The sequence below is a fragment of the Oryza brachyantha genome, chromosome 1, assembly GCF_000231095.2.
Source record: "Oryza brachyantha chromosome 1, ObraRS2, whole genome shotgun sequence".
Classification (NCBI taxonomy): Eukaryota; Viridiplantae; Streptophyta; class Magnoliopsida; order Poales; family Poaceae; genus Oryza; species Oryza brachyantha.
In genome coordinates, this window is record NC_023163.2 from 27,555,140 (window position 1) to 27,579,701 (window position 24,562).

General features: G+C 42.9%; 4 protein-coding genes and 1 non-coding gene across 5 annotated transcripts; 4 read left to right on the plus strand and 1 right to left on the minus strand.

Annotated features, from left to right (window-relative positions):
- The first annotated feature begins 1,933 nt into the window (after window positions 1-1,933).
- LOC102701218 (50S ribosomal protein L17-like) lies at window positions 1,934-4,908 on the plus strand. Its single transcript, XM_006644917.3, has 6 exons — window positions 1,934-2,075; window positions 2,164-2,218; window positions 2,313-2,363; window positions 3,684-3,775; window positions 4,004-4,081; window positions 4,449-4,908. Exons 1-6 carry the CDS (start codon window positions 2,020-2,022, stop codon window positions 4,600-4,602), a joined length of 486 nt encoding a protein of 161 aa, XP_006644980.1. The 5' UTR covers window positions 1,934-2,019; the 3' UTR covers window positions 4,603-4,908.
- A 61-nt stretch (window positions 4,909-4,969) lies between these two features.
- LOC102701494 (pentatricopeptide repeat-containing protein At5g42450, mitochondrial) lies at window positions 4,970-6,929 on the plus strand. Its single transcript, XM_015834878.2, has one exon. It carries the CDS (start codon window positions 5,090-5,092, stop codon window positions 6,725-6,727), a length of 1,638 nt encoding a protein of 545 aa, XP_015690364.2. The 5' UTR covers window positions 4,970-5,089; the 3' UTR covers window positions 6,728-6,929.
- Window positions 6,930-11,703: 4,774 nt separating this feature from the next.
- TRNAR-CCG lies at window positions 11,704-11,776 on the plus strand. Its single transcript has one exon. It is a non-coding gene; the product is annotated as a tRNA-Arg (tRNA).
- Window positions 11,777-12,392: 616 nt separating this feature from the next.
- LOC102701772 (ubiquitin-conjugating enzyme E2 7-like) lies at window positions 12,393-18,757 on the minus strand. The gene is made up of 6 exons (XM_006644919.3): window positions 18,502-18,757; window positions 18,286-18,388; window positions 14,439-14,536; window positions 14,253-14,353; window positions 13,283-13,360; window positions 12,393-12,860 (listed from the first exon to the last, which is right to left on the minus strand). Exons 1-6 carry the CDS (start codon window positions 18,551-18,553, stop codon window positions 12,783-12,785), a joined length of 510 nt encoding a protein of 169 aa, XP_006644982.1. The 5' UTR covers window positions 18,554-18,757; the 3' UTR covers window positions 12,393-12,782.
- A 2,823-nt stretch (window positions 18,758-21,580) lies between these two features.
- LOC102702055 (heat shock 70 kDa protein 4) lies at window positions 21,581-24,446 on the plus strand. Its single transcript, XM_040523043.1, has 2 exons — window positions 21,581-21,918; window positions 22,521-24,446. Exons 1-2 carry the CDS (start codon window positions 21,708-21,710, stop codon window positions 24,254-24,256), a joined length of 1,947 nt encoding a protein of 648 aa, XP_040378977.1. The 5' UTR covers window positions 21,581-21,707; the 3' UTR covers window positions 24,257-24,446.
- The last annotated feature ends 116 nt before the right edge of the window (window positions 24,447-24,562 follow it).

The following is a 24,562-nucleotide window of genomic DNA, read 5'->3' on the forward strand; positions in this document are numbered from 1 at the left end:
TATACACGGTACCACGGCATCAGCATACGCTGGTCCAGTATACTACGACTGCGCGAGGAGGAGACGAGATCGATCTTCTCCCGTGCTCGGGCAGGCCGCACCGCAGGCGCCGCGGTGTAACGGATGATGCTTCTTCCTCACAGCGGAATAAGATAATCCTGCAGGCGATAGTAGTACGGCGCTACGGGAGTGTAGCGCGTTTTTTCGTGTTGCGCATTTCTCAGCATACGCTTCTTCATTGCTGGGGTCACGACGGCGTCTTTTTCCCCATCGGAGGTGGGAGGAAAATGGCAGGCGGTACACGACGCAGAGGCGAGCGACGGCCGATGGGGATGGCATTGGGAGTTTTGCCCTCAGGATTTTGCAACCGCCTCTATCAGTAGGAAGCTTCAAACTGTATTTTTGGTGGCATTTCCATTTTCAAGTTAATTAAGAATTATAGTTTGAAAATAAGGTCAATAAATGCAAGAAAATTGCATAAAACTATGTTTTACGGTTTCTGTTGTCCAACTATCTAAGAGCAAGTTCACTAGTATAGCCAACTGTTGGCTCTAACTTATCTATAGTCAATATACAATAGCATAGACTACATAACTAATATTCGGTCCCACCTGTCATACACACATGTGTCTTAAAGTCCGTGCTGCAGCTGGCTATAAATTAGTAGCCCGCTGCACTTCTCTCTCATCTTTTATCTTCTTAAAATATACTTATAGCCTGCTATTGTACCTGCTCTAAGTTATATACGCGCTTCCTCTGTCTAATAATGTAAGAATGTTTGGAGTTTTTTTAGTATTAAAATTGGGAGAAGGTAGAGTTGTGATAAGTGGAGATAGTAATATAGTAGACAAGAATATTAAATGATGAATGATTATGATTGATTGAGATTAGTACGTAGATAAAGGTATTCTTAGGGCACCACCAATATATGTTTTCTTAGAAATGTACGAGTCTTGACACATCATAAAATTTTAACTTAGCTAAATATGCTTCAATGTTTAGACCTATATAATTTATACTAAGATGGGTCCCACTATGTTTAAAAAATATTATCTTTCTCAACTTGTTCCAACATGAGTCAATGAACCAACCAAAAGCTCCAACTAAAATTATTTTTTAACCTAAGCAGCAGTTGCCCAACAAGTAACAAATGCTTAGAATTTCTAGCCTAACACTTATACTCTAATGTATAGCACCCATTTCTCTTGTTTATCTTTTCTCCATGCACCTCCTTGGCAAATACATTGGAGTTGCCCTTACATCGTTGAATAAATTTTAAACTCTACGTGTTATCGTAATTTTTTTATGGAAGGAGTACATTATAGGGGTGATTATGAAAAAAAAAGTCAAACGGTATATTTGTAAACGAAAAATATTTTGTGAATAGAATGTTTGTATATGTATTATTAGCGATGTAAAAGTTAAGGCTAGAAAGTAAACTTCAATGAATAAATCTCAAAATCAACTCCAATTTTAAAGTTAAAAATTTATTTTTTTTATAAGCAGAAGCGAGGGAGGGGTGTATATGCATACACCTAAAGAAAACATGGGAAATGCTATAAAACATTTGATAAAATTTTTAGGTAGAAAACATTCAAATGTAATTGTATTGTAACTGAAGTATAATTATATTATAAAGTTAGAATGTAACCGAATATTAATTCGTATGTAATTACATGAAACATGTGCGTGGGAGCTTGCAGTTTTTTCCAACCGAGCACGAATCTTGAGGTGATCCAATGGTCAGAAAATGAAAGTTGGGGAAAATATGTTCACAGATCTTTACCAATCCCGTAAGAACTGTGCGCGGCCTTTTGTGCTTGCCATGCCTGCTTTGCTTCACCCACAAAGTATTAAGCTCAGTTTGGCCCATTGGGCCAGAAAAAAAAGGCCGGCGGCGCGTGGGCACAAACCTAGCGTGTTGACAGGTCCAAATCGAGCCGCCCCCCTCGCAAACCCCTCAACCCTCCTCCTCGCCGCCGCCGCCGCCGCCGCCGGCTGCTCTGCTCCGCCGCAGCCATGGGGAAGTTTCGCAAGCTCGGCCGCCACGCCGCCCACCGAGTCTCCATGCTCAGGTATCTTCTGGCATCTATCTTTCTCTCGCGCGCGCGAGATCCGCGCTTCTCTCTGTGTCCGGGGCTTATGGATGCGTCTGCTCGGCAGGACGATGGTGTCGCAGCTGGTGAAGCACGAGCGCATCGAGACCACCGTCGCGAAGGTGCGTACTCTCCCTTGCGTCTAGGATCTGGTCGAACACCTTGTATTGTAGGGGGGCCTAGGATTTATGTGCTGGGAGTCGTGGTTGGTTTCAGGCGAAGGAGGTGCGGCGCAAGGCGGATCAGATGGTGCAGCTCGGGAAAGAGGTAAAAACTGACTAGATGTAAAGCATTCTCCTGTCGCCATAGAACTATAACCTGAAAATTTTTACTGCTTGCTGTCATCCATGAACCTATGTACTAGTAGAGCTTTGTACTTTTGTTTTGGCACTACTGCACACACAGTTCGGCAGTACAAGTAACTAGCAGGCATGGATGAGTGCTTAATTAGTTCCATGAGTGCAGCATTTCATCAGCTATATGCGTTACTTTTCAATTTCATAAGAGATGAATTGAGGGGTGTCTTCAGTAATGGCAGTATGGATACAATGTACTCCCTCTGTCTCAAAATACAGGCATTTCTAGTTTTGTTCTAAGTCAAACTGTCTTAAGTTTGGCCAAGTTTTTAGGAAGTTATAATATTTGTGATATTGAATGAGCATAGAGCATCTTATATTCATTATGAAATATATTTGCATAGTTTATTATTTTTGGATGAAACGATCATCGACTAGCTTTGATTGAAAGATTAAAGGTCCATACAAGTTCATTGGGATCGCCAGCTCACAATAATGCCCAAAAGATAATGCAAATTCACAGCTCCTGAACTAACACATCGATCCTGACAGAACTAGAACTAAAACAAAAGAAAAGCAGAAACATCAGTGCCATCAGACTCCAAATTATCCATCCAAAGCATCAGACCGTGTCACTCCATTTGCTTCCGCCATCTTTGTGCATGTTCTCTCTGGGCCTCTTCTGGTTTATCGTACGTCTTCCACTGTTTCAATATTGATGGCACCTTGGAAGCTAACTGCAAAACGTTCGAGATATGTTGGTTCTTGCAAATTCAATCATTTCTAACTCACAGATTGTGCAGGCTACTTCAGCATAAGAGGTTACTGCGAATAGCCTCTGTTTGTTTCTGCTCCCTCAGGAATTAGAGACCTGAAAGATTCACAGGAAACAGGCAACACTTGCCAACTGAAAGAACTAGGATGCTCATATTTTGGGATGGCGAGAATTATGTTTTACATTGTGGTGTTAATAAGATTCCTATGAATTTTGTACTTTTTTATTTTATTCTCTCTTCTTTATGAGATGGTTGAAATGATTGAGTCGTATATAGCTAATTATTGATATGTTGTCTGAAAAGTTGTCTTTAATTTCTGTTACATACACGTTCCATCTGAATGATGTCATCTTGTTGTTTTGGAGTCGATACTACATAAGCCTTCCAATGATTGTGCTATTCCGCATGTTACCTCAAACCTCTTTTTATCTGGCTGGAATGTTGAAAGATTTGTTTTTAGTCTATCTCCTAGAGCTATTGGTCTAGAAGCTTATCTTTCATTGCATAAATTGTAGGGCACATTGGATGCAGCAAGACGTGCTTCTGCTTTTGTTCGGGGAGATGATGTTGTCCATAAGCTGTTTACAGAGCTGGCCTACCGTTACAAGTAAAACATCGTTATGTGCTATGGATCAATTTGATTTGTACTGCCATTGTTTCAAAGCATGTCATGTCAGCATCCCACATCAGAAATAAGGGATAAATTATAATGGTTATGATGGTCTTTGTAGAAATACATCTAAAAGCGTAGGATTTTATGCATCACAAAATGATAAGACCAGTATGCTATTTTCAAGCCGATTCTAATGATTATTTTGTTCCCTTTGAATTTTAGGAATCGAGCTGGTGGGTATACCAGACTATTGCGAACTAGAATACGAATTGGTGATGCTGCACCGATGGCGTACATTGAGTAAGCTTCTCTTGTGACTTTTAAAAAGGAAAAACGATTGGAGTGGCTTTTCCATTAGCTTTTATTAGTCAGTTTTTGCTATTCGCTTACCTTTACTTTATGTTTGCTATTATTCAATTACTACCATTACACTGACTTGTTTTTTCCCTGCTTCACGCGGAAGAATTGACTGATTGAGAGCAAAGTCATCCCCTTGCCTGTTTTTTTAAGTGAAAGAAGCTAATGTGCTAAGAACATCTTCGAACCATACAAAGTTCTTATATCCGAGTTTTAGCAGGATGTGCCATATATATACCATCTCAAATTTCCAGAAAACATAACTTGCTTTTTTTTTTTCAGTCAAGTCACTCGCAGTCTTAATGTGCAGGTTCGTTGATAGGGAAAACGAACTTCGAGAAGCCAAACCTGCAGTACCACAGCCACCTCAGCGGGCTCCTCTTGATCCCTGGGCCAAGTCTCGTGCTAGCCAACAGTGGGCGGGACCTAAAATCAGCGAAGGCTCCAGAAAAGAAGGCTTATGAGAATAATATCTATGTTGTGTTATTCCTTGAGAGTATTCATTTTTCCATGGCTACCAGGCACACAAGCTTGTCATGCTGGAGGTGTATTGTCACGAGATAATTGTCAATAGAATAATTTGAACTTAGGCTGCTTTCCATTTAGCCTGACCCTCGTGAGATGTATCATGTATGCTTGCAATTCATTTGTTGAGAAATGAAATGCAGAACTATCCTGTAGATTTGAGTGTAGGTGAGGCACTTGATTTGATTTCCTATAGCTGACGTATACGAATCCCCTTGCGAATTGATGCGTGTTGAGAATATGCTGTGTTCTTCAGAAATCACATAACACAACTGAAGTATACTATCATGCATTTTCCTCCCAGTTAGGACTTCCATATGCGAGATTAGATCCTAGCAGTATCAAAATCATATTCAAGCAAGAATTGCAGTATTGCACACATTTTTTTTATTTATTGGAAATTTATTCGAACGCTTATAAAACTCAATGCTTAAGATTATTCAAGAGTTCATAGGAGCACCTCGTCTTCCCCTGCCATGCTCTCTTGTTGCAAGCCTTCGGCTGGTTGGGCGATTGCGTGAGACTGACCAACAAAATACTACAGAAATTCCCATCAACCGCACCAAAATCTCGCCAGCTCCAGAAGGCCCCCCAAGTTTCCTGCGATCGGATGAGGCGCAGCGTGGTTCCCTGACCCAGCACATTGTCGCGGCTCATCCACGAGTGGCGTCTGCCGGCAACTTGCTCGACGAAATGCCGCGCCGGGACGTCGTCTCGGCCACGGCTGCCATAGGCGCGCTCACCCGCAGCGGCCGGCACCGCGGCGCGGTCGCGCTCTTCTCCCGCGTCCTTGTTGACGGCGTCGTGCCCAACGAGTTCACCTTCGGCACCATCCTGCGGTCGGCGAGCGCGCTGCGTGACCTTCGCGTGGGCGCACAGCTCCACGCCTGCGTCGCCAAGCTTGGCCTCTGCTCCAACGTCTTCGTGGGCAGCGCCCTCGTCGACCACTACGCCAAGATGGGCGCCGTGAGGGAAGCCCAGGGAGCTCTCGAGGACACCCGCGAGCCGAACGTCGTCTCTTACACCGCGCTCATTGCGGGGTTTCTGAAGAATGGGATGTTTGGGGATGCAGCCCGGCTGTTCCGCTGCATGCCGGAGAGGAATGCGATCTCTTGGAACGCCATGATCGGCGGGTCAAGCAAGGCAGGCCTCAACGAGGAAGCAGTCAACCTGTTCCTGGATATGTGTCGGGAAGGCGTCAGGCCGAACGAGTCCACGTTTCCCTGCGTGCTCACCTCCGTTGCCAACGCCGGGGCACTTGGCGTTGGCAGAAGCATCCATGCTTCGGCTATCAAGTTCTTGGGCAAGCTTGATGTTTTTGTGGGCAATTCTCTCGTCAGCTTCTATGCTAAATGTGGCAGTTTGGACGACAGCGTCAAGGCGTTCACAAAGATCAAGAAGAAGAACGTGGTGTCCTGGAACGCGTTGATCTGCGGATATGCTCAAAATGGGAGGGGAGAGGAGGCTTTGGAAGCCTTCAGGAGGATGAAAGCTGCAGGCTTGAAGCCGGACAGTGTTACTCTTCTTGGCTTGATGTTTAGTTGCAACCATTCTGGTCTGGTTGATGAAGGTTATTCATTGTTCAAGACTGCCGAGATGGAGCAGCCAGGTATACTGAGACCTGAGCATTATGCTTGTGTGGTTGATCTCTTCTCCCGGGCTAAGCGATTCGATGATGCCAAGCGGTTTCTTGATAACCTTCCCTTCGAGCCAGGCATCGGATTTTGGAAGTCAATGATAGGAGGGTGCCAGATTCACTGGAATAGGGAGCTCGCTGAGGGTGTCGCGAAGCGTATTCATGCACTTGATCCGAAGGACACTTCTTCATACATCCTTCTATCCAATGTTTACTCTGCTGCAGGAAGCTGGGAGGATGTGTCAATGGTCAGGAGGGAAATCAAAGAGAAGGGGCTGAAGAGGATCACAGGTTGCAGTTGGATTGAGGTCCACAACCAGGTTCATGTTTTCTTTAATGGAGATTGTAGACATCCTCGGAGTGATGATATTCACATGATGCTTGAATCTTGCCTGAGTAGTGAGGAAGATGAACACTGGCTTGTATGATTATCGGACAACATGAAAAAGACAACTCGAGGAATGGGATTCCAACTAATTTTTATGGTCCTTGAGAGCTCTGGCTTGACTTTGCATATGATTTGCTGAAGAGAATCTCCGAGAGATGTCTAAAACCGATCTTTAAAACCAAATTTTAGAAACTAGACTAGAAAATATATCTTCAACAGGTTATCAAATACATTCCTAATATTTACTCATGCCTAAAATTATCTTAATTTTATTCTAAATTTGGGACAAAAATATGGATTCTTAATACGAGTTATTCATTTTTAGATTTTGTTGGAGGAGTGTGTAATTTTTATGCCCAAATTTTTTTTAGATGAACTCAATACAATTTTTTGGATAGTAAAATATTAGCATTCTCTTGGAGATGCTAACATTAAGATATGTGGCCTAACATCATTAGCAAGAACGGTACCTTCGTGAAGATAAGCAGAGATGACCACCCCAGATGGTCTCCCATGGGTTAGAGGATGGTGCTGCAATCTCATCATTCATCAGAAAAAAATGCAACCATGGAACTTGGGTACTGACCATTTTCTTTATTTTTACCTCACATGCTTGGCTTCTTGCACAAAAGGGAAAACTGATCATATGCCACAAATACCATCAAAACTGAATTGTACTAACTTGTTAGAGACAAATTTCCTGATCAAACTGTAACTTCCTTTAGACGAGAAAAAATATAGAATTTTCCTGATCAAACTTTAACTTCTTTGAGATGAGAAAAAAATATTCGAAACAGTGTATTTCCTCTGAAAAAATGATTCAAAAACTACATTTCCTTTGAAAATTGAAAATTTATTTAAATCATACTGTTTTCCAGATGGTTGATAGTATGATGTTTTCCAGATGGTTGATAGTACAGAGTTAACACACGGGATAGATTGTCGTGTACAAAATAAAATGTTGGCGCTCGAAGCTGGATTTCTTTCTTTTCCCCCTCAACTTCTAGCCACAAAAACTTGCAAGCAAACCATAACATCAGAGTGTCAGACCAACAATATACGCCTTTAAATACCTGCTATAACATAACCTTGTGTTCAAAACATCCTATTCCTCCATAACATAAATGCCATTAATTCTGTTCTCAACATAGACAAGCTGCCACTGAAACGAATTTCAAATCCCAAGTAAGTAAGTAGCACTGAAGTCATTTTTTCTAGTGATTCGCTTGAAGCCCATTGAATCAAAAACACATTTGAAATTTTGATAAGATTATCGGTTCTTTTATATAGCAAACTTTACCGATTATACAATGATCCCATTGGGAAATCTAAGTGTTCTACACGTGGGAAGACAAACACCCAACGCACGCGGCATGCAGGGAGGGATCTAAATAGATCACACGCATCCTAAGACGACGTGAACTTGGTGATAGCCTTGGTGCCCTCAGAGACGGCGTGCTTGGCGAGCTCGCCGGGGAGGACCAGGCGCACCGAGGTCTGGATCTCGCGGGAGGTGGGCTTCTTGTTGTAGCGCGCGAGGCGGCCGGCCTCCTGGGTGAGCTTCTCGAAGATATCGTTGATGAAAGAGTGATTTGGGTCAAAGTCAAAATCTAGCTGGAGGCTTGTCACTGTTTTCCTGAGAAGCACGGATAGGACAGTCCGGCCTCCTGTCCAGACTTTGGTCCAGTCTCTGTTCAAGTTGAGTTAGTTAAGGGGTGGAAAATCTGTCCCTCTGGCCAGACGGTCTGGTTAGGTTTCTTTTCTAACGGCTAGATGACGTCTGCCAGTCTATATAAGGCACCCCTTGGATCTAGATGTTGGGGAGTCTTTCTATTCAATTCCACTGGTTCCTAGGGTTAACCTAGCACCTCTCAAGCCTCCCCATCAATCCAAAACAATTCCTAGAGAGTTTAATACGTGGATCATGTCTTAGGAAGGATGTTTAGACTAGTGAGCCATTGAGTGTTGTTTTTGGGTGAAGATGGATGCATGCGGAGTCAAGGTGGCCTATTACTCTTAGAGATTGATCTCCTAGACGGATAGGCGTCACCCGTGAGCCTCCGATTTTTTGTGGATCGCCCGGGAGCAAGTTGTGAAGGTTGATGCCTAACCTCCGCAAGGAAATAGGTAGATTGATAGTGGATTCTTGTGCTTCTTAGAGGGCTGCAGAGTAGAGCGGATTACAACCTAGGACCGGGTAATGCGCCTTGATCTTGACCTTGGTGGTCGATCAAGGGCTCACTAGTCCTTAGGCATGAATCTGGAGACCCGTGTTGGCCTTGTGTGTGGAAGCCAAGAGAGAAAAGATCGAGAGAGATCCCGCTCGAAGGAGCGCCTCAACGGAGAGTAGGATCAAAAGATCCAAACTTCGGGATAAAATATCCCGTGTCTTCGTTCTTGTGATTTATGTGTCCTTTCTGTTCCCGGAATCTTTCTGCTGTTTTATTACACACATAATCACATCACGTTCCCAGGAACATCACCGAAAAGGTAGATTGTCAAGTCTGTATTTTTCACTGACCGAACGGTCCGGTATTCTAACCAGGACGGTCCAGTCAGAGCTCTCGCCCAACCCGAGAGTGCCGACCGGACGGTCCGGCCCCTGTACTGACCGCTGCGATTTAAAAGATTTTTCAGGACACCTATTCACCCCTCTCTAGGCTGTCTCTCTGGGACTTCGCTTTATACATATAAACTTTATTACACGTATAAAATTTAGACATACAAATTTTATACATGCAAACTTTATATATAAAACTTTTCATATATAAATCTTTATACATATAAACTTTATACCTATAAAGTTAAGATCCATATTTGTAAAGTTTATATATACATATATGAAAAAATCTTTATACATGTAAACTTTATATATACAAACTTTATATACACACATACAAACTCTCCATATAAAAAATCTATATAGATATAAAATATTATATATAAACAAAAAGTATATATATCTATGTATTATAAAAAATCTTTATAGATATAAATTTATACATATAAACTTAAAACCCCTATTTATAAAGTGGAAAAAAATTGCCAGCCAAGTTAGGCCGTAACAGTAGATGGGTTGTGTTCTGTGGTGTGGGCCGGCAGTGCCGTGCGGCGCGCGATTCATTAGCCTTTTCGCACAAGAGGGGCTATTGCCATAGTGGAGCTTGCTGGCCTAGGCCTCTTAGGAGCTTCTGCAAGGCCACCGCTAGTATAGAGGGGAGAGGGGTGACCAGACTAGGAAGCTAGCGAGACCCCTGTCAAGGGCAGAGGGAACGTGGACAGGAAGGGATAGGTAGTGTTAGCGTTGATAGAGAGGAAAAAGAACGGTGGTGGTATGTGAGGAAAGTGAAGGGGCTCGTATTTATATGCGCTTCTTGTTTCGGGGTTGTAGTGTAAATTAATTTTCTCCTTATCAATAATATTTTTGGTAAACAACTTAGAAACATGTATATTATATGAAACAAAATAGTAGATAATTTACTGTTCAAAATAAAATAGTTTTTTTATCAATTTATGTCCATTATATATATTATAAAAAAGGTCAAAATGGAAATGAAACTAATGTATGACCAGGGTTTACAAATACCATTAACAATATAATTTCAGCCAATACCAATATTATATTTTTTTATAAATTTTGATTGCTTTCAAATAAATTTTAATTAAATTTATGGTGTATCATTTAAATTTGTCAGATAAGCATTTTCAACCGAAAATTGATTTTAAGTCATGTTGAGACGTCCAACAACCGTGAAACCAATCAACCTTGTGAAACTTTTTACGGCAGAGGGGGGGAAACATATCCTCCGACCTTCGTGTCAACGACCCAAGTACGTCAAAAGGGGAGTCCGCCGGAGGGCGGACGACCAACCTGACTTGAACACGCTGGCCCAGCATTAGGTCACCACGCTGAACTTCCCTTCGCCGCCAGCGTTTTCCTCCCTCCCACCGATCGCGGTTGGCCGATCGCCATCCCCCGGCGAGAAGACGGTCGATCCCGCCGGAAGGATGCTGACTTCTTGGCCGGTTTACTACTGGTGGCCCGCCGCCAGACGGTACAACCCATCTCAACTTCCCCCTTATGCAGTCCTGTAGTGATGGCGACAGCCAAAGTTGGATCTCCTTGGCGACAGCCATAGCTGGATCTCCTTCCGCAAAGATATGTTCTGTGCAAGCGCGATCTGATCTGGTCTGATCCAGCCCTGGTGCAGAGACTGACCTAGATCTGTTGAATCGCTTACCTGCTGTCAACACACTAGTGGTCGAGTTCGTGGTATAGTTCTTGTTTGATTGCGATAACCTAGGGCCAAAACCAACCTAACCCTGGCTGCACCTGTTGTCAACGAGTGAACACACACTAGTATTGGCTGGTTTCAGCTCACATGAGCATGAGATCTAGCTCATGACATATGGCTGTATCACAAATTCGCAATACTTGCTGGGTGATTTCACAATACTGGGTTGCAGCTGCATGCATTTTAGTTCACCGTGCAAAACAAAAGTAAAATAGTATCTCATCAGCTGATATGCCTGCTGTTAGCATGGATGATAGTAGTGACACAACATAATTTTTGTGAGGATATCTGTCCCTTATTTCATTTATTGTGTTTGGTTTCCTTGTTGATTTCACTCACTTGTTTGTCATGTACCATCCAGTCATCAACATATGTGTATAATATTGAGAGAGATCCACCTACAACTTAACATGTTGCGTTATTGTGTATCCTTTTCATCCAATGTTGCTTAGTGTTTATAGTCTGTAGTTTTGAAACATCAGATAAGTTGAGGAGTATGCATTTCCTTTTGTTTACTCCATGTAGAGATAGTTGAATGTATACTCTTCATTCATAGTTACCATGATGGCATACCTTTGCTTCTGTTATTCAATGTTACTAATGCCAACTAGAATTTTCATGCATTGGTCTTGTTTGTTGTCTGTACTGCCTCTTGAAACTAGGAAATGGATGCAGATGGCTTTTATCTATCAAAATTTAATTGTGTATGCAAGCCAACAATGATCATATAGCGAAGTGGATATCGCGTTAGATTCCGAATCTAAAAGTCGTGGGTTCGAATCCCACTATGATCGATTTCCCTTGGCTCTTTATTTTTCCTTCTTGTTTCTGTTGTTTTTTTCCCCCCAGCAGACAGGGACAAATTGGCATCATCCGCAAGGGCACAAGGTATTCAGTGTTCACTTGTGAACAGGGGTGGCCCCAGAACTTTGCTGTCTTTTGGGAGGATTTGCACGGGAGCGTGGACTGTGGAGCTCTACTCATCTTTAAATCTGAAATATTATTATAAACCTGTTTTACCCCTTCTAGCTACAAGACTGCAAATACAGTCATGCTTGAAACTTCACGGCTTATCTATTTCCCTTCTATGACGTGCGGGTGGCTGTCGTGAATTTCAAATTGGACCATTCCATCCTAGCAAGGTTTGGTGGCCCATCAGCGTTATCCTAAGCATGTGGCTGTGGTCTGCTGTGCTTGTTTCAGTTCCTTTTTTTTTCTCTGCCTGTGGTCTGCAGTAGACTTTAGCCTGACTAGTTGTGTTTGTATGCTTTTCATGGAAAAACCGTTGGACATAGATTTGTATCATGCAGGACGGCTTCAGTGTCAGAAAAAAAACGAGGTAGTGTGCCTTGAGAGGAAACGAAACATGATAGCCGCCACTAGCGAATTAACAACTCCTGCATGTATTCCTGTACAGCCCTGAGTGTTGCCCTATTTATAAGAACATATTACAAAGAACAGACTGCACCAGCTTGCAGACGATGTTGTTTCAACAGCTAGCTGATCAGGCAGGATGCCTGCTTATCACATTTGTTACGAAAAATTGTGATGAGTGGCAATATTTCAAAGTTTCTCAACGTTTACAGCCCAAGCCACACAGATACAACCAAATCAAATCGAATAGGTGACAAACATGTCCCAGTGCGATTCTGCCTTTCTGGGAGACGAGACCGCGATGACCAGCAGGCACACTAAATGAAAAGTATAGAGAAGTGAATTGCTAGTGTCAAATGGACATTTGGGGATCGACAGCAAAATCATGCACATTTGATGTGGTATAGTTATCTCTCCCCAGTTTCTTCAGAGCATTTCTTGAGATTTCCTTACGAGGCGCCGAACCTTTTTCTTGAAGTCATCCCTAGTCTCTCTCCATTCCTTCTGCGCAAGAACATAAGCCAGAAGTTCAGAACAAAGGTCCACTAAACATCTGACAAAATACAGTACAGATTGTCCTGGCTACAATTTTCTGTGGCAAAAAAAGAAAAGCTCAAATGGCTAACGTGTAAATTCACAAATGTTTCAGTAACTGTAGCAGACTACTAGTACCCGAGGAAATAATCAGAATTGCATGCAATATCCAGCATGATAATGTTAATAATAAATTGATAATCTTGTTGGACTGGAAGTGAGATTATTTTTTGATTATTTTTTAGGACCTGCCAACTTTGTGTTGTCCCTATTGGCAAGTACTTCAGTACTCTCCCCCAGTCCATCTGTGGCGGATAAAATGCCAATACTTGCCTAGGCCCAGTAGGAGCAAAGTTCTCAATTTCCATTAAAAAAAAGTTAAGTGAACTTACAGCTGCTTCAATATTTGCTGGTGATTCATCGTTTGGACTAGAAAGCATCGAAATAATGCTCAGAACTATACTCTCAACCTGTAAATGGAAAACACTCGTTAAAAATACAAGAAATAAAAATATGATGATTGGGCAGTAATATACCAGATGATGAGTTCGATACATTAAAGATAGAATTTGCTGTGATGTTTCACGCCATCATACTATAAACTACTGAAAGGTTACACTTAATCAATGTTTGATGACGAATCCTAAGCTAAAATATTCACCAAATATCAAGGCCCTCTGAGAGGCTTTTTCTAGAAAATGTTGGCATGAAAATATTTTCTTCTTCAAATGAGGAAAGATTCTTATGCAAACTTAAACTTTATACAAACAGAACCCATTACATCAAGATTCAAGCATGGTAAAAACCAGATAAAGTTCCTACCTGAATAATCGCATATATTTTTTCGCCGGGTCAGCGGGAAGCCGACCAAAATATATTAAGATGTAGAAAGAGAGTTTGATACAGCCAACATGGTATAACAGCGACGAAAACCTCAGTTTCGCCCGCAAACATGCTAATTACATTACAAATTGAGGGGGGGGGGGAGGGGGGAGGATAGGCTGTGTTGTGCACTAATCTGTCCAACTTGCTAGTCCAAAGGAAATAAAGGCATTGCACCTCACAGTAACTATATTACAGGTAAAAGGAATAACAACAAGAAACTACAGGTGGAGGGCAAAAACGTTATCATGAATATACATAAATGCAAAACAAAGGCATCATCAATGCTCGCAATTTTAGGAAATATTTGCATTGTTGGTGTTATGGTTGTGTGTTGCATTCAAGATGCTTAACAATCTTCCCAATTTGCATTACAAGATTCTTTCTGTTCTCAAAGATTTGTGATTATTATGTAACCAAAAATCAGAATATATGTCAAAAATATGGAACTAGTGCATAGTAGACACCATAAATCTGTACCGTATGCACTGGTGTCCAACGCTCGCTTGCAAGCTCATAGCCGGTGGGATCATCACCAGGCGGATGAAGAATAGAAATGCATACACGTCCATCCGAATAAACTGGAAATCGACCAATATTATGCAGTGTTAAAATTTGGATCATGAAGTTACAGAAATATGGAAGTTATGATTGCAGAAAACTGACCATTCGGATGCCACATTTCAGAAGTAAATCTGACTGTTGGAGGACTGTTAGGATAATTCTGTGGAAAGCTCATTATTGCGTTGAAGTAACCTCCATCACTGAAAATAAATGTCACTGTCAAAGGCATATTGAAAAATAACACTTTACATTATCAAGTATCAAGCCAGCACACAAAGCATGAATGCATGACAAATCAGCAAGCACAGGAAAAGCGCTTTATATCTGAGTTAAGGACTGTTAGCAGTTACCACTTACTAGAAGTGCAATCTATAGTAGCTAACTCATTTTGAGCTCATATCAAATGCTTACACTTAATATTTGAGATTCTAGACCATGGAACAAGCACAATACATTGGTTTATTGTGTAAAAAACCTTCTGTCCAAGCTAAGAGAACACAAAACAACATGTCCAAGCTCCCCAACAAGAGTGCAAGGTTCCATTTTAAGCTTACTCAGACTATTCTTTGTATCCTTTCAAACAAAGTGATGCTGAATTTTGTGACTAGTAACCACAGTTATTGCTCCATCTATTACGTTATTAGAAAGGGTAAAAAAAAAACTAACAGTGTAGATCGATTGGACATATGTTAGCCAACTACAGCAGTATGACAATTGTAACTTTACAAATAAACCAAAAAGATGCATGGCCAATACTACAATTTTTCATCTAATAGACTATATTCCCTGTATCATGGGAAATTAAGCTAGTTTTTAATTATGTCCCATGCAGGTTGAGTCGAACATCCTGTCAGCTGTTCGGGCTTTCTTAAAACAGCATCCCCATACCCTTATGTCAATCCATTTATCACTCGCTAGATTCGACTATTGTATTTCCTGTGATCCAATAGTGCATTCTTGCTGCTGTGGACGAAATCCTCTACACCCAATTCAAAGACTCAACTTGAACATAAGTTCTATGAGAAAAATCTATTCAAGCAGCAAACACCTGATGAAATTATAACGTAACTAAATACCTTTTGATGCATCAGTACTACCTGAAATTGAAACAAGAGCCAAAAACTCACTCTAGGTCAATTACCGACAACAAACCAATAATAAATAAGTTTAAACATCTTCCCAAAAGACCATGAAAGCTTACAATGAAAACATGTGCTTCTCAATTCATCCCCATTAATAAAAAAACAGTCAGACTAGGCGATACACAGGTTTCCATTTCCATGATGTAGTTGAAAAATCTGACCCCAAACTATTGCGATTCACAAATCTTTACCCGCAGCATATGCATACAGCAACATGCATGTTCGAAAGAATTGGAGATGGGAGGAAGAAAATACACTTGGTGTAATAATCATGCAAACCTTGTTTATGAAAAGTTGGATAGAATCTTGGTTAATATAGATTGGGAATTAAAAAATGTTTGATATAGCTGTTGATGCTCTGGCTATTCTAATGGAAAAAGCTCAGAACAGTGGTTTGATTAAAGGACTAGAAGAAAATAGGATAGAGGGAGGTAATACATTTTTGCAGTATGCTAATGATACTATCTTTTTGATGGAGGAATCAGTTGAGAATGTGAAGAATTTGAAATTTACTCTATGTCTTTTTGAACAAATGTCAGGTCTTAAGGTAAATTTTCATAAAAGTGAGATTTATGGGATTGGTATTAGCAAAGAAAAAGAAGAGATGTATAGTGCCATGATGACTTGTCAAATTGGTTTCTTAAAAATGAAATATTCGAGTATTCCAATAGATTAAAAAAGAATTTTGAATAAAGAATGGAAAAATACTGAAAATAAGGTGGAAAAGAAACTGAGTTGTTGGCAAGGGAAGCTCTTGTCAATTGGGGAAAGAATAACTTTGATTAGCTCTAGTTTAAGCAGCGTGCCCATGTATACGATTTCTTTTTGCAAAATTCCACAGGGAGTGAAGGAGAAAATTGATTTTTTTTCAGAGTAAGATTTTTATGGCAGGATCAAGGGATTAAAAAAATCATTTAGTGAATTGGAATGCGGTTTGTAGGCCCAAAAATCAAGGAGGTTTGGGGATCTTAAATTTGAAAAATCATGAATATTGCTTTGTTAGGAAAGTGGTTATGGAAGATGATAAATGAAGAAGGAATGTGGCAGGAATTAATAAGAAATAAATATTTGAAGGATAAAACCCCGTCTCGGACTAAATATAAAAATGGAGAGTTGGAGACTCACTTTTTTGGTCAGGTTTGATGGAGATCAAGGACTCTTTCATTAATTTTTGTAGGTGGCGTTTAGGTAATGGGAAAGACATTTTATTTTGGGAAGATATTTGGTTAAAAAAAGAACACTAGCCGAACAATTCCCTGATCTTCATAATATAACTTTTACTAAACATGTTACAGTTGAGAAAGTATTAACCAATGATTGGAGTGCTATGAGATTTAGAAGAGCTTTCATAGGAAGTAAAGCGGAAAGTTGGGAAAGATTGAAAGAAAAATGTGAGCAAATTAATTTGCTGATGATAAAGATGTATTGATTTGGAATTTGCCAAAAGATGGCAGATTTTCTATTAAGTCCTTTTATCAAGCAATGATGGTGCAGGGGGCTTGTTATCCTTTTAAAAGAATCTGGAAGTTTAAAGTCCCTCTCAGAGTTAGAGTGTTCATTTGGCTGATTCTCAGAAATAGTATCTTAATTAAAGATAATTTGTATAAGGGTTGGAAGAAGAAGAAGAAGTGTCAATTTTGTGAAAAAGATGAGACAATTGATCATCTGTTCTTTCAATGTAATTTAGCTACATTGGTCTGGAGTGTGATAAAATGTACTTTTGCTGGTAACATTGTGAACAACAGAAATGATTTGTTTCATAATTGGATGAGAGGTTTTAATAAAGCTACGAAAAATCTGGTTGGTAGCTGTAGGAGTTTCAGCAGTCTTGTGGTCCATTTGGAAAATCAGAAATAGTGCTTGTTTTCATGATAAGTTCCCAAACAATTCTGTAGAGATAATTTTCAGATCGCTAATTGTATTTCATTGTGGTCTCTTATGCAGATCAAGGGGGGCGGAGCAGGAAAACTTGAAGCTAGAGCAAGACTACTCAAACAAGTGGCAGTTGAAATTTACGATGTGAAACATGGCTGGGGTCTGAAGACAAAACATCTCAAGGGATGAGCTGGATCTTTTTAGGATCTGAAGATGGTTTGTTGTTTAAGTGGCTTGTGGACAGGCTTTGTTTTTTAGATAGATAGTTTTTGTTTTTGTTGCTAATCTTTCTGAAGTGGTGAGGCCGAGGATCCTGTTAGGTAGTGGCTTTGTTCATCTCTTCATAATGTTAGTGTTAATTGGTTCTGTGAAGTTTGCTCAGTATTGGGAGGCTAGGTTTGGTCTGTGTTTGCAGGAGTTTTGTTTGGATATATGGTTATCTTTTCTATTAATAGAAATGGAAGGGGTTGTTACCCTTCCTTCTCAAAAAAAAAATGCATGTGGACGTGCAAACTGCCATCACTTCAACAAACAGACTAACATCCTGCAAAACGAGATATTCATGCCTCACGCGCACATCCAATGCAATCAAACTCGATGAAATGGGCATCAACCATGTAACCTGGTTGTAGTACTGGAGGTAGCTACGCCAACCTTCTAACAACCTAAAATCATCACAAAATCCAATCGGAAGCCAACCTCGAGCCACGAATTCCAGGATTAGAATTTTTGCCAGAACGCTACTGGATCCAACTCTAGGATATACACGAAAAACAACCTCGAGCCACGAATTCAGGGATTAGAATTTTCGCCAGAACGCTACTGGATCCAACTCTAGGATATACACGAGAAACCTCCACTCGCATGGCATGAACACATATGAGGTGATGATTCATGGAAGCGTGCATCGATTTGGAGAGAATCCAACTCACTATAGGGTGTCTGGCGGGCCGATGATGGTGACCTGCCACTCGAAGACGTTGCTGTCGTCGACTAACCCAGCGGAGAACCCATCCACGGGGTGCTTCGCAAGATCTGCACCAATCACCAAAACCACAAACCAACCCGGAAATCGATCAATCCGCGGGCGAAATCGAACAAAAGGAACACCGACGAACGAGGGCGAAGCGAGCCGCACAGATCCGCACCTTTGAGTTGCTTCTGGAGGAGGAGGCTCGCCTGACTGGTGGTGGCCGCCATGGGATCGGTGGCTAGGGTTTTTGCAGCGGGCAGGAGAATAATTCTCGGTTTCTGGAAGCGGCGACGCGAATTGATAGGCGCCTTGGGGCGGCGCCTTCTTTATAGAGAGGTGGACGACGACGAGGAGCTCGGCGAAGGGAATCGGGGAACTGGGGAAGAAGGAAGAGGAACGGACAGAGGACGAGGTGAGAATGGGGAGGAGCACCATCTGGGAAAAAGTAGGATGGCAATCGGGCCGGTTTACTGGTAAAAACCTTATTAGAATTAGATTTATTCTTTATTTAATACTATGAATATTTTATTTGGTTAAAATTATTACTGTCTGGCTAAATGGGCATGGACATGGGCACGTGTACTTGTAGACACTACTCATATCCGGTTCACTTATACCCGTTTCATCGTTAATGGACTGATAAGTAGACCAACTAAAACCATATAAAACACAGATTTATGGTTTCCTCCGTCCATATTCCCGTCAATCTAGCCGTGCCTCTACACCCGCTACCGCCGCCCCCTTCCCTTCTCCCACTCAATGTCGGCCCACCGTCACTCCCATCCGACGTTAGGGCCACCCCCAACGTTGGCGCACCCATCCCTACCCTTGAAGGTAGCGCCCCCTCCGCAGCAGCCGCGCAACGCTAACGCCATGTCTACCACACGCCGACGTCGGCGCCCACTCTAGAAAGCGCTAGGAGGAAGAACCCGCTACTGAGCCACACTAGGTAGGACAATTATTCACAATGGTCGGCGTCATCGACATATAGTACGTTGATGCCGCAACTCACAAGAGTGGTGGCAATGAGGACAAGGAGCTTGGCTGAAGCCATGTGCGGTCTGCTTAGGTGTTTGAGCTAACGAACCTAGTGTTATGTTGCTTCGATGGTGATAGGTGAGGGGTTTATGGGGGTTTTATAGGCGAAATAGCGCGTCTTGTGGTTCGACGTGGTTTGGTTGGGGCTACGGTAACCAAGCAAGAAAACTTTGTAGTTTTGTATATATGATTTCCTGTACAAGAATGTAGTTTTCTGAATGTGGGTGTTTATCCGAACTTTAATAAATGTTTTCACTAAATCACTATGAACTGGAATTTAGTAATCCTTAAATATTTTCTAGCTGTCTGACAACTTGTCAAAACTCTAGACTTATCTTTTTTGGAACTATATCATTCGAGAAGGTTATCTCGAAGTTGCCTATCTTTAAACTTATTTTCTCAAATTAGCTTTTCACAAACAACCAGAGCAGATGTAATAAGGCTAGCATTTGCGTCATCATATAGGTTAGCTACTCTTATACCTAGCGATAGAGAAAAAAAAACTACTGATAATTTTTACTCGAGGACCAAGGGAGTGCCTTTCTGTCAAAGTGACAATAATTAGCTATGCACCTCTATTGCCCATGCCATCTTTTCCTTCGTGACCCTGTGGATAAGCATGGCAGACAAATACACAGACATGAGCATTGAGCAAACAAGGGTAGTTCATTGGATTGGACGAGGAGGTCACACCAGCTTCCCTTCTACTAGCACAATGTCCTTCGTCACCTTAGGTTCGCTACAAGGGAATATTCCAAACACATTTGTCCTGCAACCGACGTTGACGAGATAATGCTATCGTGCTAAAAGCCTATACCGCAACGACTTTCACTTTGATTTGCTTTTTCACTGTCTTTTCAGTTCTTTTTCACGTCGAGCCATGTACTCTAGCCCCACATGTTATCCTTGTGTTCCCCTAGCAAGCCTACCCTTTATGTTTACTCTACTCCTCATCTTAGCGTAAAATGCAGTTTATTTTAAAATCGATAACTTCTGAAAACGCATGATGGATATGGAGGACGAGGATGTGGCGACGTTTGTGTTTCATGCCTCACCTGGCTTGGTCGTGGCGCCTCCGGGGCCTAGGCCTAATTAGCATGGGGCTATGGGCTATTCATAGCCCATCTTCCCTATCGAAAGCCCTTACGCATGTACAGTTCTCCCTTATACACATCAAGCTCATATAAAATGGGTTGCGACTAGGGATGTTACTGGCCTCAGTCTTTTTATTTACTATAAAATTTAAGTGTTTGGTCTAAAGTAGAGCGGTCTAATTTTTAAGCTAAACATTTTTAGTCAAACTAGATTGGTGGAAGGCTACATGGGCCTTAGCCCATTACTACTGTGACGGAGGTCCAACGCTGAGATGATTCAGCGTGGACGTGCCAAAACACAAAAATGCTAATTGACGCATACTCGCGCACCTTATCCTTGTGCGAACATGTTGGCCCAGAGTATCTTTCCAGATATAGCAGATTAAACGTGATCCATTTGCCATGGCCAAACATATCTCGGCTCACTCGTAGATAAAAAGAAAACTCTCGCCGCCAAAAACAAACATATCGGTGCACGTAATTCACACGAAAAGGCCCATCCGTGCTCACGGGGCTCTTTTCTTTTCATGTTTTTATTTTTCTTTACAAAATATGTATAAAGTTTGCATGAAATTTATATCTATAAAGTTTTTTCTATATTAGGTTTATATCTATAATATTTTTCATGTATATATAATATTTGTATGTTATATATATATATATTTGTATGTGTAAAGTTTATATTATAAGTTTATATGTATAAAATTTATGTGTGTAAACTTTATATATATATATATATATATATATATATATATATATATATATGTCTACGTATATATACATATACTTACACGTATAGAGAACTGATCGCGCGCCCTCCCGACGCGCACACGCAAACTAGACCCACCCGCCAGAACATGCTGGTTAACTGTAGAACGTACTGGACGCAACGTCGAGGAGGCCAGGCCAGGGTCTCCCCGACTCGCGTCGCCAGCTGACGTCCCCACGTCCCAATCCCAACGCCTCACGTCCTGGAGGTGGCCCCTCCGGTACCATCCGGATCCTTCCAGAACGCCCCTCCGATCTGAATCCAACGTCCCGGATTGCCGCAACTCGAACATTCTCGAAACCGCATCAACCCCAATAAAACCACTCGCTCCTCCTCTTCCGTTCCGCCAACTCCAATCCTGCCAAGAATTCAGCGAGCTCGCGAGCGAAGAAATCCCTTGAACAGTCTCAGATCTCGAGTTCTAGGTTAGGTTTCGTCGGATTTTTTTTTCGTTGTTCGATCTTCCTGTTCGTGTGCGAGATGGCGAAGGGAGAGGGCCCGGCGATTGGCATCGACCTCGGCACCACCTACTCGTGCGTCGGCGTGTGGCAGCACGACCGGGTGGAGATCATCGCCAACGACCAGGGGAACCGCACCACGCCGTCGTATGTGGCGTTCACCGACTCCGAGCGGCTCATCGGCGACGCCGCTAAGAACCAGGTCGCCATGAACCCCACCAACACCGTCTTCGGTAAGTGTCCATGCTATTTTCCTCCTTGTCTGTGAGCTCAGCTATGTTTGCATGACCCTTGTGCTTTAATCGTTTGCGTGGTTTAGTTCGAAACTAGATTGAACTGTTCATCTGGATGGCTAGATGCATTTCTTATTTAGATCTAGGTGGCTAAGTTGTGTGATATCCCTACTGGACAAACAAAAACATTGTCACTGTGCTGTGTTTGCATCTGCTAATCTGTCATAAAAGCCAAATTAAATAATTCTTATCAAATAAGCATCATGTAGTGTACAAATACTTTGAACACTGAAATTGATAGGAAGTGTTACTTGTGAAGAGATTGAATTGATCATGTCGCTAGTTGCTTCACGTTACATTTTGTTGCATGCGTAAATATGTTCGTTTTGGAATTATGTTTGTTGGGTTAAGCAGTAATGCAGCGGCAAATCACAAGGATTAGGCATCTCATGGAATTTTTTTCGAGCGAAACATATATCACAATGTGTTGTGATTACATTGTCTAGCGGTTGATAAGTTAACCTGACTATTATTGTAAGCAGAATTTTCACACGGTTAAATTGAACAATCTGGCTCACAATCTCGTTTAATTTCAAATGCAGATGCCAAGCGACTGATCGGTAGGAGGTACTCTGATCCGTCCGTGCAGAGCGACATGAAGCTGTGGCCGTTCAAGGTTATCCCTGGCCCCGGCGACAAGCCTATGATCGTGGTGCAGTACAAGGGCGAAGAGAAGCAGTTCTCCGCCGAGGAGATCTCCTCCATGGTGCTCATCAAGATGAAGGAGATCGCTGAAGCCTACCTGGGGTCCACTATCAAGAACGCGGTGGTGACTGTGCCTGCCTACTTCAACGACTCGCAGCGGCAGGCCACCAAGGACGCTGGTGTCATTGGCGGCCTCAACGTGATGCGCATCATCAACGAGCCCACCGCTGCGGCCATTGCCTACGGTCTCGACAAGAAGGCCACCAGCTCCGGTGAGAAGAATGTGCTCATCTTCGACCTTGGCGGTGGCACGTTTGATGTGTCGCTGCTCACCATTGAGGAGGGCATTTTCGAGGTGAAGGCCACTGCTGGTGACACCCACCTTGGCGGTGAGGACTTCGACAACCGCATGGTGAACCATTTTGTCCAGGAGTTCAAGCGCAAGAACAAGAAGGACATCAGCGGCAACCCTCGCGCCCTGCGTCGGCTTCGTACGGCTTGCGAGCGCGCCAAGCGCACGCTGTCGTCGACTGCACAGACCACCATTGAGATCGACTCCCTGTACGAGGGCATCGATTTCTACTCGACCATCACCAGGGCTCGCTTCGAGGAGCTCAACATGGACCTGTTCCGCAAGTGCATGGAGCCAGTGGAGAAGTGCCTGCGCGATGCCAAGATGGACAAGAGCAGCGTGCACGATGTCGTGCTCGTCGGTGGCTCCACCCGTATCCCGAAGGTACAGCAGCTGCTTCAGGACTTCTTCAACGGCAAGGAGCTGTGCAAGAGCATCAACCCTGACGAGGCCGTGGCCTACGGCGCCGCTGTCCAGGCCGCCATTCTCAGCGGCGAGGGCAACGAGAAGGTGCAGGACCTGCTTCTGCTCGACGTCACGCCGCTGTCCCTGGGTCTCGAGACAGCGGGAGGCGTCATGACTGTCCTCATCCCGAGGAACACCACTATCCCCACCAAGAAGGAGCAGGTGTTCTCGACGTACTCCGACAATCAGCCTGGCGTCCTGATCCAGGTGTACGAGGGTGAGCGTGCCCGGACCAAGGACAACAACCTTCTGGGCAAGTTCGAGCTCTCCGGCATCCCTCCAGCTCCCCGTGGCGTGCCCCAGATCACTGTCTGTTTTGATATTGACGCCAACGGCATTCTCAACGTCTCTGCTGAGGACAAGACCACCGGGCAGAAGAACAAGATCACCATCACCAACGACAAGGGCAGGCTGAGCAAGGAGGAGATTGAGAAGATGGTGCAGGAGGCCGAGAAGTACAAGGCGGAGGACGAGGAGCACAAGAAGAAGGTGGACGCCAAGAACTCGCTCGAGAACTACGCCTACAACATGAGGAACACTATCAAGGACGACAAGATCGCCTCAAAGCTCTCTGCGGACGACAAGAAGAAGATCGAGGACGCCATCGACGGCGCCATCAACTGGCTCGACGGCAACCAGCTCGCCGAGGCGGACGAGTTTGAGGACAAGATGAAGGAGCTCGAGAGCATCTGCAACCCCATCATCGCGAAGATGTACCAGGGCGCCGGCCCGGACATGGGCGGCGCCACTGGCATGGACGAGGACGTGCCGGCCGGTGGCAGCGGTGCAGGACCCAAGATCGAGGAGGTCGATTAAGCTGGCGGTGGTCCGATGGTGATTCCGGCACGCAGGGAGTGTGGAAGTTTTAACCCGGGTGATGTTGTTGGGTTCAGTGTCGTGTGAGATCTGTGCTCACAACTTTTGGAAGTCTGTATTGCCATATGGTGTTACCTGAACTTGCCCTATGGTTTTACCTGAACTTGCCCTGAAATAGTTAAGTTTCGACTTTCGACTATAAATCTCTCTTGTGTCGTTCCTTTTTGGTTGCCCTGAAAATAGTTAAGTTTCAACTTTCGACCGTAAATCTCCTTTTGTCATTCCATTTTGGTGCAGCCAGCGTCA